Source organism: Dipteris shenzhenensis, chromosome 16, assembly GCF_047967505.1.
Source record: "Dipteris shenzhenensis isolate YYH24624 ecotype China chromosome 16, Dip_SZ_1.0, whole genome shotgun sequence".
NCBI classification, from domain to species: Eukaryota; Viridiplantae; Streptophyta; class Polypodiopsida; order Gleicheniales; family Dipteridaceae; genus Dipteris; species Dipteris shenzhenensis.
The window spans coordinates 37,943,531-37,958,865 of NC_141611.1; the positions used below are offsets into that span (position 1 = coordinate 37,943,531).

The 15,335-nt window shown below is 43.1% G+C and overlaps 1 protein-coding gene across 1 annotated transcript in view; it reads right to left on the reverse strand.

Moving 5' to 3' along the window:
* The window catches only part of LOC147892919 (GTP binding Elongation factor Tu family protein), a 70,223-nt gene extending 57,333 nt beyond the window's left edge, over positions 1-12,890 (reverse strand). The window contains exons 1-2 of the mRNA XM_087387070.1: positions 12,547-12,890; positions 1,203-1,278 (exon numbers count right to left, since the gene is read on the reverse strand). Coding sequence (XP_087243196.1) covers positions 1,203-1,278; positions 12,547-12,746 — 276 coding nt within the window. The 5' untranslated portion in view covers positions 12,747-12,890. The remainder of the gene's footprint in view (positions 1-1,202; positions 1,279-12,546) is intronic.
* Positions 12,891-15,335: the final 2,445 nt, after the last annotated feature.

Consider the following 15,335-nt stretch of genomic DNA (forward strand, 5'->3'; position numbering starts at 1 on the left):
ATTTTTGGGGCATTTGGAGCACCACTAGACACCTATATCTGCCCAAGACCAGCCCATCCCTTTGCTGGTCCTTCATCTCAGGTCTTTGCAATCATGAATTCATTGTCTTCTAGTTCTTTGCTCATGGAGAAGTTCAGGGGGAAAGATTTTCCCACATGGCAAACCAAGATGTAGGTGCTCCTTATGCATGAAGGAGTTTGGGATGTTGAGGAAGACAAATTTGAATTACTTGATCAGCAACAACGCAAGTTTTGGAAGCAACAGAATGCCAAGGCCATTGCCCTCATTGGTCTTTGCTTGGCCAACTCTCTCATCCATCATGTGGACTTGAAGACCAGCCCATCCCTTTGCTGGTCCTTCATCTTAGGTCTTTGCAATCATGACTCATTGTCTTCTAGTTCTTTGCTCGTGGAGAAGTTCAAGGGGGAAGGTTTTCCCACATGGCACACCAAGATGCCAGTGCTCCTTATGCGTGAAGGAGTTTGGGACGTTGAGGAAGACAAATTTGAATTACTTGATCAGAAACAACACAAGTTTTGGAAGCAGCAGAATGGCCTTGTCACACAAGTAAAAAGATTGGATTCCGTAGTTAAACACTTCCACATGAATTTCTGGGACACTCTATCAATTCTTCCGCTGTGGGATACCCTATATCTGGTTCATTTCTAACACCTTGCCTCATCCTCTTAAGCCTATATCCAAGAAGCAATATAGCATGCTATGCATCCACCAACCTTTACAAAATTTAAAGTCGGAGTGACATACTATAAATATGCAATCGAATGTTGTGAGGACGAATATTTCCAAGTGCCTTATAAACCTACAAACCATCACCACAACAATGGCTACAAAGTATTTGCTGACTAAGCTACAAAGTCATCCTCAACACACACAAAAACAAAGAAAGAACACATTCTACTATACTAAACAACTTTTCTTGTCCATGAAGTATGGTCAGCAAGTTTTTGTGCCTGATATGCCACGTGTGGATATTTTGGAATGAAATTGAATAAATGCATGCATGTAGGCCGACAACACATACAGCAATCTCAACATGCCAAACAAAAGAAGAAACCATTTAACTTTTCACTTTGATGTAGGCACAACATGAGCCAAAAAGAAATGTAATGTACACAAAGCCACCAAAAATGTCCCTAGCAATGGTCTTCAAAAAGAATGTCACCTCCATTAAACCAGCTTACCTTAGTAATGGCCGCAGTTAGTGTAGTTTTCCCATGATCAACATGTCCAATGGTCCCAATATTCATATGTGGCTTTCTGTAATATGATAAGAAATAAGTTTATGTATAAGAGAGATTTCACATGCTTATGCATAAGTATAAAGAAAGGTCTAAAACAACGAACAATAATCAAGTAGGAATCCAAATAACATAAAATTGCAAAAGGCCCTGACCTTTAGACGAAGGCAATCACAAAGCCAGAGCAATACAAGGCATCCCTAGCATAACATCTCCCTCATAAAAAAGATCACTGAGGAGATACAAGAGGAGCCGCTCTGTTAGCACTCCTAGTCCTGTCGCATCTAACATCTAGTGTTTGTATGCTACTCAAAGTACTCATCTAGGCTTCTCTTTATATATAGGCACCAGGCAACAAATTTTTATGGTCAGTGTACCTTTATCCCCAAACAGCATACAAAGGTTCAGGCACCTTGGTGGACAGCCAAACGAGTAGTTCCCCTCACAAACATTCCCCATGGCCCATAGCTCTCATGCGGACGATCAAGGTGGTACCATAGTACATTGGCAATAGTACCGGTACATTGGACCATATGGAAACAAATTTTAGGTATGTAAGGTACACCGACTTTTTAAATTATTATTTTCCCAAATAGAGGGAGAGAGGGGTACTGTATGGAAAATCCCGTAGGGTACACCTACTACACCGATCTTGCGGACAATTATGCTAGGCTACGTGTGCCCTTCCACAGAGACAGCGCACTGTGAGAGTAGCAGAGAGAGGGGGAGAGAGAGATATGATATGATAAGATATGATTCTATTAAAGTCCGCTTGAGCCCCACAAGATCTATGGGAATTAAAAGGGACTTCTCTGCATATTCTTCTCGTCTCATACCCTAGCCTTGTTTGGTAGAGTGGATGCCCACTATAGTGGCTCCATCCCATAGCTTTTATTGTATTTGGTTTTCTGTAATCTCTTCGATTTTTCAAAGACTTTAATAAACTTACACTTTTGAAAAAGTTTCTCCACTCATCCAATACCCATACTCCTCTCTCTCTCTCTCTCTCTCTCTCTCTCTCTCTCTCTCTCTCTCTCTCACATGCTTGCAATTGAGAAGGGAGCGTGGTTGAATCTTCCGCGACATGCCAGAATATGCAGATTTTGTGACTCTCAAACAGTGGAGACAGAGGCACATATAGCTCTGAAATGTCCCAGTTATGCACACATTAGGGAGGACTACCGGAAGTTACTGGGAGACTCCACACAGTTAACATCAGTCCTTTCCACTGCCTCGCCGGCAGCATTAGGATCTTTTGTTACTCGCCTCTTTTTGTACCGTCAAGAACTTGAAAATTCTTGACCCCTCCACACCGGAGGAGACTTTTCTTGTACACCGTTCGGGTCCCATGGGTCGTTTTCGGCCCCCCGTGGACGATAATAATTTCTCCTTCTACTTCTACTACTTCTCTCTCTCTCTCTCTCTCTCTCTCTCTCTCTCTCTCTCTCTCTCTCTCTCTCTCTCTCTCTCTCTCTCTCAGGTGCCCAGTGTACTACGAGATCCGAGGTCACTACCACTGCCTCTTCAAAGACGGCTCCGGGCTCCTTTCCAGATTCCTCGCCTACCCAGATCAAAGATGCCTCGCGGCCTTCATTCACAAGGGGGTCCGACACAGAGAGTACTTATTCAGGCGACGAGCCTTGGCCACATCATCAGACACCTCTCAGAGCAGGATCACAGAGTTCTTCCCATTGAGTGACATTGATCGTCCAGTCTCTAGCCGCAGACGTGACAGAGACCCCGACCCGACGACCGCAACACGACACACGAGACATCGAGAGGGGACACATATCACTCTGGGGGACCTCCCGTCATTGTTTAGGCCCGGGATACATCCCATGGGAGTCACGATGGCTCTGGTCTTGTATCGAGCCTTGTCCAGGAGACCGAGACGCACGGCACACCTTGACAGGCGCCAACGTCCCATCACCAGCTATGCACCAGCCACAGCAACATGACATAAGGAGGATTCCGCTCCGCTCCAGTCCTTTTCTTTTCTTTTCATTGTTACATCCACATGTATTTGATTATGTATGATCAGACTTGGGGTTCAGCACGGGTGATGATGCTCGTTTCAGTAGCTCCACCCTTACTGTGATTTGTATCAGGTTTTCTTTCAGTCTCATAAACCCATCGGTCTTCCGAAGACTCTAATAAAATTTCTTTCTTTCTTTCTCTCTCTCTCTCTCTCTCTTTCTCATTTGCAAACATGCCTACACGTGGATGTGTGGAGGATATTTGGGAAAAACAAGCCTTGGAATCTGCTTTGACGGCCCTCTCGAATGGGACAGCTCACAAAGGTACCACTGAAGTGCTCACATGCCTCAACAAAATATGCCTTGTGTTGATTGAAAAATAGACAACCTAGAGGCGACAAATGTGGCCTTACTTGCCGAAAAAGCTCATGTTGACTCGCACTTTTATGATTGGGCTAAAGTTCCAATTTCTATTTGTATCCTTGATCTTGCTATTCGTATCCCATCTTTTTGTCCCCCTTTCTCTCTTTCTCTTTTCTTCTTCTTCTTCTCCTCTCACCCCGTTTTCCGTGCACCACCATCTTGAGCAAGCCATATGAATGAAATTTATTTTGTTACTTATTTAGTTTATGTTTAAAAAATTCTACTAGGACTAAAAAGCACAAGTTTTTATCACCTCTTTATTATTCAAATTTATTCAAATAGAAATTTGGCAATTCACATGACATTAATGAACCTTGGTTCTTCATGTATGTTATTAGTAGAATCTTTCAAATAGTAATTTTCTACTAGCCCTCTTTTAGCCTCCCATATTTCCAACCCACTAGCACTCTAGATGCACTTGCAAGATTGTATCATTGTTGCACCTCTAGTAATTTTTTCCAAGAGAAGGGACAATTGTTTATAATTTAAGAGACAACTAAGGTTATGGCCATGCGGAATAAACCCTCACACAATGGTACCCATGGATGTTAGTTTCGTTAAGATGTGAAACTTTCATACTGATATTGAAAGTTTTTATGACATAATAAAAATAAATGTTTGAAATATCTGCCAGGATTTGAAACTTTTATGCAAAAAAATTTAAAGTCTCACCAGGATTTGCATCTTTTGCTTCAAAAATATGAAGAAAATATGTAAAATCATGTATAGTCTACAAATATTGTGAAACATGATTTTATGATCTTCAATTAGAGAATTGAGTTATGATGATAATCAGTTATGTTCTTATGAAGGATGAGATGATCAAGTATCCCCTTGCTGAATTTAAAAAGCAAGGAGGGAAAATACAAGAAGAGTGGAGGAAGGAAAAGGCCAAGAAAGAGGACTGGGAACAAGAAAAAACAGATATGATGCGACATATGGACGTGAAAAACAGTCCTCTTACATCCAAGAAAGAGAGCTTGGAAACTCAAATGAAGGCAAATACACACGGAGATGAAGAGGAGCTTCAGCCATCCCTGCACGAGGAGCTGAACACCATTAGGGAACAAATGAAGCAGCTCAAGGGGGCAGATGGAACTTAAGAAGAAGGATGCAAGATCATAGATGAACTGAAATCTGAGAATGAAAAACTCAGAAAAGACTTGGCATTCTTGCAAGACACTATGAAGGGTAAACATGCTGAATTCACCCAGAAAATCAAGAAAGGAGAGGCTGCAATGTTGGGATGGAGCGATGTGGTCAAGCAAGGTACTGCTGTTCCCAAAAAAGAGTTCATTTCAGATGCTCTAGAGGAGGATAAAAGGAGAAACAGTAAAGCCCTAAATGTCTTAGTCCGAGGTCTCACACTAGGAGATACTCCTATGGCAGATGCAAATGCTTTGTTCACCAAAATGGGTGTGGACCTAACATGTGAGAGGGCTTGGAGAGTTGGCAAGCCCGATGCACCCACAAGGCCACTTGTGATAAAGCTTCGAACAGCCATGGATAGGAAGACCCTCATGAGCACAAGGGTGACCTTGAAAAAAACCCGGATCTACCTGGACGATGACCTCACCCTCCTACGGCAGGAGCACCGGAGGGAAGGTATGGTACGCATCATGGCAGCGAGAGAAGCAGGGAAATGGGCTGCATACAGAGATGGTAGGGTGATCATCCAAGAGAGAGGAGATCAGGACCGGGGGGAGAAGGAAGAAAAGGAAGAGAAAGAAGAGGGTGAAAAATGACGGTGTCAGGCCAAGGGGACACAAAGTGGACTGAGAATTGCAGTGTGGAATAAGTAAAGAAGTTTGTGATTCCACACCCACACTGCACACTGTGTGAGCTCCTAGGCATTACTATCAGTCTTCCGCTGCATGTACCCTCTATTGGGTATTTTTTCTAATAGGGTATCAGAGCCCAAGTAGGAGGCTCACAGGTGTGGAAGCCTAAAGGCAGGGACCTTGCTGAAGGACGACCCTGATTCAGAAGCTCTTGGGAATCAACTTCTACGACTAGAGGATTGTGCCCTTGCGAGAAGGAGGGTGACTCAGGTTCAGTCAGGTGCGTTCAGAGTTCTGATTTACTGAAATTGAGTTTGGTTGACTTTGCTGTGTGGTATAAACAGCAGAGATGTCGACCTCTACAGCCTCTTCAGCCCCTGCTTTCCCTTCCTCCTCCCCCAGTTTTCTCTCTTTCACTATCCCTAATTTTGGAGAGTCTGGGAACCTAGACGGGACTAATTACCCGATCTGGAAAGTGAAGATCCGAAGTCATTTAGTGGCTCGGAAGTTGTGAAAGCTGACCACGGGAGAGGAGTCGAAGCCGGAGGACATGGTAGACAAGAAAGGGGAGATACTCATGGCAGTAGACAGAGAGGAGCTTGAGAACTCAGCGAGAGTTCATGGTCCAGGTTATCTGGAAATATTCATTGGTTGCAGACCTTGCCAAAGGAAGGACGGGTTGAAACAGACCCTCAGAGCATGGTGCCTGGAAGACTCCAGGTTGTTCACTCATTATGAGGGGGACGACTGGAAGATCGTGATAGCTGGATTGCTCGAGTTCAAAGGCGGGAACGTGACTAAAGGAGGTGGTACCAGGAGGTGCTACCAAAGATGGACCTGTGTACCAGGATGGTGTGCGGAAGCGGAACCGGACCTAGTGGAGCAGGAGCCACTGGATGAAAAGCCAGGAAAAGATTTCGACATCGAAAAGTTCCAGAGGACTACGACCAGGGAGTTACTGGAGCATCGTCATCGACGTGTTGGCATTGGGCCGAGATGTGTCGGTGAGAGGGGGTGTTGGAAAGGTCACCTCCCCATCTGTAAGCCCCCAAATGAGGAGTGCGTGGGGGAGGGAGACCTAGGGCAGGATGTGCCCAAGAGAGAAGAAAGAGAGGGGGCTGCCACATAGGCAGCACCTCACAGGATTGGAACCTGCAGATGGCATCAGCATGGCAAGGGTAGTGGGCAGGTGAAGGGCCTGCAACAGACCCTGATGATGGCGCGGTACAGGCGGGTCAGGACAGCAGGATGTACAAGAGTACGGCACAGGACACGTGGCTGGGAAGAGGACCTGGCAGAGGCACAGATATGGCAGGATGTGCAGGCCCAGATATGGAACAGCAAATATGGCTGTCAGTGGGCAGAAGGCAGGCCTTATATAGGCTGGATCCCTGCCTTGAATGGAGGGCCAAAGGGCCCTGGAAGTTTGGGCCAAAAGCCCTGGGTTGTGTGCCCTTATAGGGCTGGACCAGCCACAGACTGGTCGGCCAGTCTGGTCGGCCAGTCTGCTGCAGGCTGGTCGGTTTTTTTGTCAGCTCCCTTGGGGCCTATAAAAGGAGAGGCCCTGGGCCTCATTTCATATCCAACAGTTCAGCAGAACCAGCAGCAGACAGGAGCAGCCAGAAGACATTTTCTTGGGCCTCATCTTGGAGGTGAAAGAGAGTAGAAGGTGTGCTGCAGACTGAGCTCTCAAGGGCTGAACCTTGGCTGTCTCTCAGGGCAGCAAGGTGTTGTGATCTGGACGGAAAGTCTACAGAAGCTCCAGGTGGAGCACGCGGGCTCGAGTCTAGAGATAGCCACCAGATAGGAGAAGTACCTTGTGGTAAGATCAGAGGACCACACCATTGGTGGGACTCTGGATCTGTCTCTTTTGTATTGTGTCCATATTTGTGGACGGAAATATATATTTTGGTGGTTTCTCTATCTGGTTGGTTCATTGTCTATTGATGAGTCTGCACATCTATTGAATGCACATAAGTAAAGAAGTTTGTGATTCCACACCCACACCGCACACTGTGTGAGCTCCTGGGCATTACTATCAGTCTTCCGCTGCATGTACCCTCTGTTGGGTATTTTTTCTAACAGGGTATCAGAGCCCAAGTAGGAGGCTCACAAGTGTGGGAGCCTGAAGGCAGGGACCTTGCTGAAGGACGACCCTGATTCAAAAGCTCTTGGGAATCGACTTCTACGACTGGAGGATTGTGCCCTTGCGAGAAGGAGGGTGACTCAGGTTCAGTCAGGTGCGTTCAGAGTTCTGGTTTACTGAAATTGAGTTTGGTTGACTTTGCTGTGTGGTATAAACAGCAGAGATGTCAACCTCTACAGTCTCTTCAGCCCCTGCTTTCCCTTCCTCCTCCCCCAGTTTTCTCTCTTTCACTATCCCTAATTTTGGAGAGTCTGGGAACCTAGACGGGACTAATTACCCGATCTGGAAAGTGAAGATCCGGAGTCATTTAGTGGCTCGGAAGTTGTGGAAGCTGACCACAGGAGAGGAGTCGAAGCCGGAGGACATGGTGGACAGGAAAGGGGAGATACTCATGGTAGTAGACAGAGAGGAGCTTGAGAACTCAGCGAGAGTTCTTGGTCCAGGTTATCTGGAAATATTCATTGGTTGCAGACCTTGCCAAAGGAAGGACGGGTTGAAACAGACCCTCAGAGCATGGTGCCTGGAAGACTCCAGGTTGTTCACTCATTATGAGGGGGACGACTGGAAGATCGTGACAGCTGGATTGCTCGAGTTCAGAGGCGGGAACGTGACTAAAGAGGGTGGTACCAGGAGGTGCTACCAAAGATGGACCTGTGTACCAGGATGGTGTGCGGAAGCAGAACCGGACCTGGTGGAGCAGGAGCCACTGGATGAAAAGCCAGGAAAAGATTTCGACATCGAAAAGTTCCAGAGAACCCCACTCTGGTATCATAAGGTCAACCAGGTCATACGTGAGGATCTTCTGCATCTACACACATTCTGGAGCTGGTTGGAACCGAAGAGCTCCCAATGAAGCTCAACTTCTATAGAAAGCACATTACACAAAAATGTTGACAGTCTACTAAAAAAGTTCCATATGCATGATTGCAAGGCAAGTCTCATGGAGTAGAACATGAAGCTAACAAAGGATAAAGAAAAGCCAAAAGTGAATGAAAAGTACTATAGACAGCTTATTGGATCTATGATATATCTAACAATCACAAGGCCACATATATGTTATGCGGTCAATTCATTGCCATAGTTTATATCAAAGCCAAAACATTCACACTAGAATGCAGCCAAAAGAGTATTGAGATACATCAAAGGTCCTAACAATTTGGAATTGAATACAAAGGAAGTCATATCAGGTTGCACAGTTACTGTGAATAATGACTATGCAAGAGACTAGAATACAAGAAGATCGACTCAGCAATTTTAGGGTTATCGAACAAGCAAGCAACTCTTACTTTGTCAACAAGAGCATTGAAGCTATATGGCTCAAAAGACAATTGTCAATAGGAGATCAGAATATAACAAGATTGATTGGTCAAGGAGTAATTTGATGGTTATCTAACAAGCAACCAACTTTCTTTGTAATCAACGAAAGTAGAATATACATGTGAAGCTATATGGCTCACGAGAAAAATATCAAAAATTGACTATTTTAATAAAACACACAACAAGAATATACTATTAAATCAATTAGCTAAAGTAATTGCAAAGAATCCAACGAGTCATTCCAAACAAAGCAGAGACTAGAAAAGTGTTAGTTGGTGACGTCACAGCGCATTGCAAACATATTTACATGAAGACGAATTCCAAACAAAGCAGAGACTGGAAAAGTGTTACTTGGTGACGTCACAGCGCATTGCAAACATATTTACATGAAGACGAATTCCAAACAAAGCAGAGACTGGAAAAGTGTTACTTGGTGACGTCACAGCGCATTGCAAACATCTTTACATGAAGACGAACAGAGTGATGGAAATTAATATATATCTAGATGAATCCAAAAACCTGCCCAAACTCATCCTTTGAAACACAATAAATAGTGCACTTTCACTCACAAGGTTGAAAATCATAAACTCTGTCGCACTAGTAGGAACTAGCTACCTAATTGTTTCTTATTTTCTTTGGTCAATCTCTTCTCGCATCACTTATATAGTGAACTCGCTTTTTATGATAGTGGCATTCCCTTCTGCCTTGCTTCAACCTTTACTTTGAATGAATGTTGTTTTGAAGCCGCCTTTGACTAAAATTCACTTGAATTTCTGCCTTTCCCCTTGTCATGGGCAGCAAATGCCTAATTGTTGCCACACATTGACGAAGATTTATTCTTACTTATTTGTAGGGGTTGAGCAAATGCCTAATTGTTGCCACACATTGACGAAGATTTATTAGGCAGCAAATGCCTAATTGTTGCCACACATTGACGAAGATTTATTCTTACTTATTTGTAGGGGTTGAGCACCTAAGCAGCACTCCTACTCGAGATGCCTACTAATGACCTTCATGCAACTAAGCTTAGAAAGCTTTTACATGATACTTACTTGAGTGGAAGAAAGGGGTAAACCTTTGTGACAAGGGCAGCAAATGCCTAGTCGTTGCCACACATTGAGGAAGATTTTTATTCCTTGTTTGTAGGAGTTGAACACCTGAGCAGCACTCCTACTCAAGATGCCTACTAATGGCCTACATGCAGCTCAGCTTTTACATGATACTTATTTGAGTGAAAGAAAGTTAATTGCAAATGAGCGCATGCAAGCAGGAGAAGCTTCTCATCTCTCGGTCAAGTATTTGTTTACTTGCTTTTGAATGAGATGATTCCTAGCGATGTCATTTGTGCATCAAAGCCCACTAAACCAAATTTCTTGTCTTTCACTAACGGTAGGTTGAAACCTACATTCAATTGCATTCTTATGACATTATCCCTCGCATTGGCTTTTGTGAAACAAGGCTTGTTGCAGATAGACAAAGACCTTACCTACCACTCTATGTAAATCAAAAAACTCTTCAAGAGATGTACAATGTGTGATGAAAGAAAAGACCACAAAAGAAGTCCTATAACTCACATAATGGAAGAGGAAGGAAACCCCTCATTACAAGGCTAGAAGGTCACCATGGGCATCATGCTAACGAAAGAAACACAAGAGTAAAACACTCTAATAACAAATCCACTGCAGCAACAAGATCTCAACTTCCTTTCTAGATGCCCCTCTCAAAATGAGAAGCCTGTGATATGAACCCTCCAAGGTGGGTAGAGGCCTCCTCCATTAATTGCCATAGTCTCCCAACAACCCTAATTTTTGATTGTTAGGATTTGATGGAATATGGAGATCCATCACGCATCAGTAGATCCCTCCGATGAGGTGGATATGCAATTGCATTTTACCTACAAGGGTCAAGTAAATCCGACAATTTGATTCTAATATGTTGCCTCCCATTAATTGATCTAGTGGAATCCCCTTGAGTCAGCGATCTACCTCCTCAAGAGAGAGGGGGAGTTTGCAGTTTCCAGTAGTAGAGCTCAATTGAGGAAGCCCTCCTAGGTGCCAACCATCCAAGTTGTCGAGTACCTACCATAATGGTGGGAAGGTCGGATTCATCATAGGCCACGTGGCAAGACCTCCATTACAAGGGCTCTTCGTAGCCAAGTAACCAAACCTTTAACTAAGATAGCCTTATTCTAGTTGAGCCAATGAACGAACAAATGGTTCAACCATACTTGAGAACATTCGATCCTACTTATCATCCACCTTGGTCACAATTTAGGCTCCAAGCCATAGCAACCTAAGTGGCAAAATGACAAAATACATAACACATATTAAATGGCATAATGACGTATCAGAAATGTCTAATTGACCTTATTGACCCAATGTCCCATCGAATCTGGATCCACGTCAATACGTCCGCTGACTTCCTTGGAATTGATTTCTGAAGCCTATTTCAAAGTTTTGTTAAAACTTGTAGGGCTGGTCAAGACCATATACATAATGTGGAATGTCATTATAGAACCAATGAGAAATTATCGGAGTAATCACTTACTACATAGCTCATATACTCATGCTTTGGACCGGTAACCGCATCTATAAAGCCGATTCTCATGTTTTTCGATGCATCACATGCACACTAAGTGTTCAAAGTTAGAAACGATAAACATGGAGGGGTTGACTAAGGGTGGGAGCTTAATTGTTGTGAATGCAAAACACAACTAGGAATAAGAGTGAGTGACCTTTACCTTGGCCAATTCTTTGCAACACACGCTAGAGAAAGCATAACCAGCACTTTTAAGATCCTCCAAGGTCGCATACTTTAGGTTGCGTGATGCATCCTAGCTTGTTTGTCCTTAACTCGCTGCTTCAATAACAGTCATGAGAGAGAATAAAGGTGCTTTGCTGGCTTCCTTTATGTTAAATATGTTTAGCTTCAAAGTACGACATTGTTCATATAAAGGCAATAGGCCTTTAGAGCCTGTCAATATGAAAAGCTGTGGTTGTTCAGACTAATACACCAAGGGGCTTGAGATATGAGCTAGAGGTTATAAAGGCAATTAGGCCACCTTTATCGTCCTTTTTTGTTAGTAATAAATCGTCATATGGAAAATATACCATTTGTGACGCAATGTTATGACAAAGGTTGGTAACTATTTACCACCATCAACAAAACAGTATTGATTGTCCATGGATCGTCCTGCATGACATGTAACGTGCAGACACAGGGAAACCATTGTTTATTGTATCAGCGTAGATGGAGCTCACAATTAGCCTCCATTCAAATGTGTTCATAGCAGTCTAGAAAAATGCATTCTTGTCGTGAACGTTAGCATTGGCCTGGCAATGTTTTAATAGCCAATTCAAGGTAACAACATTACGCAATGATGTCCTTGCGACAGTCATTAACCCAAGGAAACAGTTCAGTAACTGAGACCAGGGGATCCAATGCTGAAGGAACGCTAATACAAGGTCTGTTTGCTTGCACAGGTGCGATCTGATTGCGGCGTGTCGGACGCTCTTGCCACCATGAAGGAATAAAAAAATTCTTGGCTTTTTCTCCCCGAAAGTCTCTAAGGCATTCATTCTTGAGCCAATTTAGAGGGGGCGGCAAAGGAAAGAGAAATCGGTAAGCAAACTGAAGCCACTTACGTGCGAGAAAATGTTGCCATGGACCTCCTCCAGAAGGATTCAGCGGCAAAGAAGGAGGGGAGCTGGTCGGAGGCATTGCGCGAGGCGGGGGAGCAGGCAGAGTAATTACAAAAGGGGGCCCGGCAAGAAGGGGAGGGGGGACGGGGGATGAAGAAGCGAGGAGCTCGCGAAGCTTTGGAGGCAGCAGCAGCCATAGCCATGAAAGCTTTGTCAAAGCAACGACGATGAATTTTGAAGAAGAAGAAGAAGAAGAACAGGCTGCTGCAACAGCATCACTAAAAGAAATGCATGCATATCAGAGAACACTCTCAGAGGAGATGAAAGGGTTTAGGGGTTTTCACGAGAAGTTAGGCAACTCACGCTCATTACACCATGGTTAGCTCCACTACTCCTTTTTAACCTCACTAAGCCTCTCTGCCCAAACCAAAGAGCATTTTTGCAAAGCTATTGGGTTTCGGATCCCCTGCTTCGAAGGAAGGACTCTATGTGTGTGTGTGTCTTTGTCTCTCTATCTGTGTGTGTGTGTGAAACTGGCTGCAGGTAAATCCATTAGAAATTGTTGGCATCTGAACGGAAATGAGATCACAACCTGGTTTTTTCCTCAAACCTTTGATTTGGAACCATCCCTTAGAGCCTTTCGTGTCGCAAGTGGCCTAGTTTGGAAACCAAAACCTGTGGTTTGCAATCAAAAGGTTCACATGGAGCTGACTTGGAGACCTTAGTTTACAAGCTTGACAGACTACTCCTTCCAAGTAGGACCTCGTGAAAAAACAAAAAGCAATCATTGTTCTGGACTATTTCCAAGCACTTGTGGGACTAACATGTCATCAATTCTGTGCACACAATTTGAACGCCTGCCTCCAATCTCAAAAACTTAGCTGTTGCTTGAACCAAAAATAAACTGCAACCTAGTTTTTGGCACGCAAAAATGATTTGAAAGCAAGTTTCAAACCTGACCTCTGTGTGAACAAGCTCTCATTGTGGAGTAGTTTCACTCCACACTAAACCTCCATGCACTCGATCACCTCAACCACCCTATGGCCCCATTGCTCTCTCTTGCTCGTGGCAAGTGTCGGAATCACCACCAATGACCTCTTGCATTTTTCTTGAGAGGACATTGATCATTGGACGCAATGGGACAATAGCATTTTGTGTGGGATGCAATCGTTTAGCCACACAACATGCTCATGTAAGACGGAGTAAGGACCAAGTGTAGCAGCCACACCACCATTATTTCACTCTCCTAGGTTGTAGTCTAATGTTTAAAAGAGTTACTTGAGGGAAAGTGGTTTGTGGAGACATAAGCAACTTCTTATCCTTCTCCTTTCTTGATGATATTTGAATGGAATAGATAAAGAAGAAGATGTGATATACCTTGAATGATCTAACAATTACAGGTGCTAAACCACAAGAGATGGGATGCTAAGTTGTCTACTAATTGTTGTTGTTGTTGGTTGGAACACATTCTTCTATTTGATGTAGAATCAATCTTGTGGAGTGAAATTGTAGTGTCTATAGGTCTTGAAGATTGGTTTGCATGATTAAATACTCTATTGAAATAGTTGAAATGTTATCACATTCGATTGTGGATGTGTGAGTGTGCCACCATAAAAATAGTGTGAACATAGAGAATTATTCATAATTATTGGTTGAGAGCAAAATTTAATAGCAAAATCTTATGCACCTACTTGAAAACTTCTTATGTATCTAGGAGAATGGTCTTGACTTTCTTTGAATAATTTTCTTTATCACATTTAACCCCATGCTAAAGTTTCAAGGCATATTGCCTACTTGAAGTTGATTGCATATGCCAAAACTATAGGAAATATTATGATTTTTAAAACTTGTTGCAATTAGCGACATTAAAGCCATCAAACTTTTGAATGTTGCGATACAATAATCAAAGCTTCTACAAATTAAGCCAATCCACTTTTTCAACATGATATATATGGATTTGGACAATTGAATGATACTTAATGTTACTAGTTACTTCTCAATGAATAGAAATATAATTATTCATAATCTTTGGAAGATGCATGTACTCCTTACTAATTGAACTACTACTATTGCTCTTTAACTTGCTCAAATTGTCTATAATGCACATAAAAGTTGATGATTGTTCCTATTGAGAGTGAAAGGTTGATTGATTGCTCCTATTGAGTGAAAGATTGATTGAATTTGTTAGCTAAGTTTCCCTTACAGTGAGTCGTTGAGAGGAAGGGCAAGAAGGTTTAGAGCATGCAATGGACAACAAACCCAAGGATGCACATAAAAATAGCTTCTTTATTCATTGAAGAAGATGCAACATATAAAGGAATTTTAATAGAGTAGTTAGGACATTTGATAGGCTTCTCATGCACTTAACTCCTACATTCTACGGTAATCAAGACCATACACAGTCAGTTAGGTAATCACCTATCACCTATCATATTATGCCCCACTGGATCACAAATTGTTCTCACCTCTCGATACACCGTAGCCCTTGTTAGACTTCTGTGATGATGGATGGTCAATCCACATCATTCCTCCCTCCTTTAATTTGATGCTTCCTAGAATATCAAGAAGCTTGGGTAAATCCCACCTCACTTACTATCATCTTAGCAAGTGTGTTGACATCTTGCCAAAAAACATATTTACATATGTTGGTATGTTGACACTACAACGTGTGTTGACATCTTGCCAAAAAACATATTACACTACATATGTTAGTATCAATAACATGGTACAAATATCGTGCTAATGTGTAGAATTGTATTGCATGCCATACAAAAGGAGACATTGCACCACAT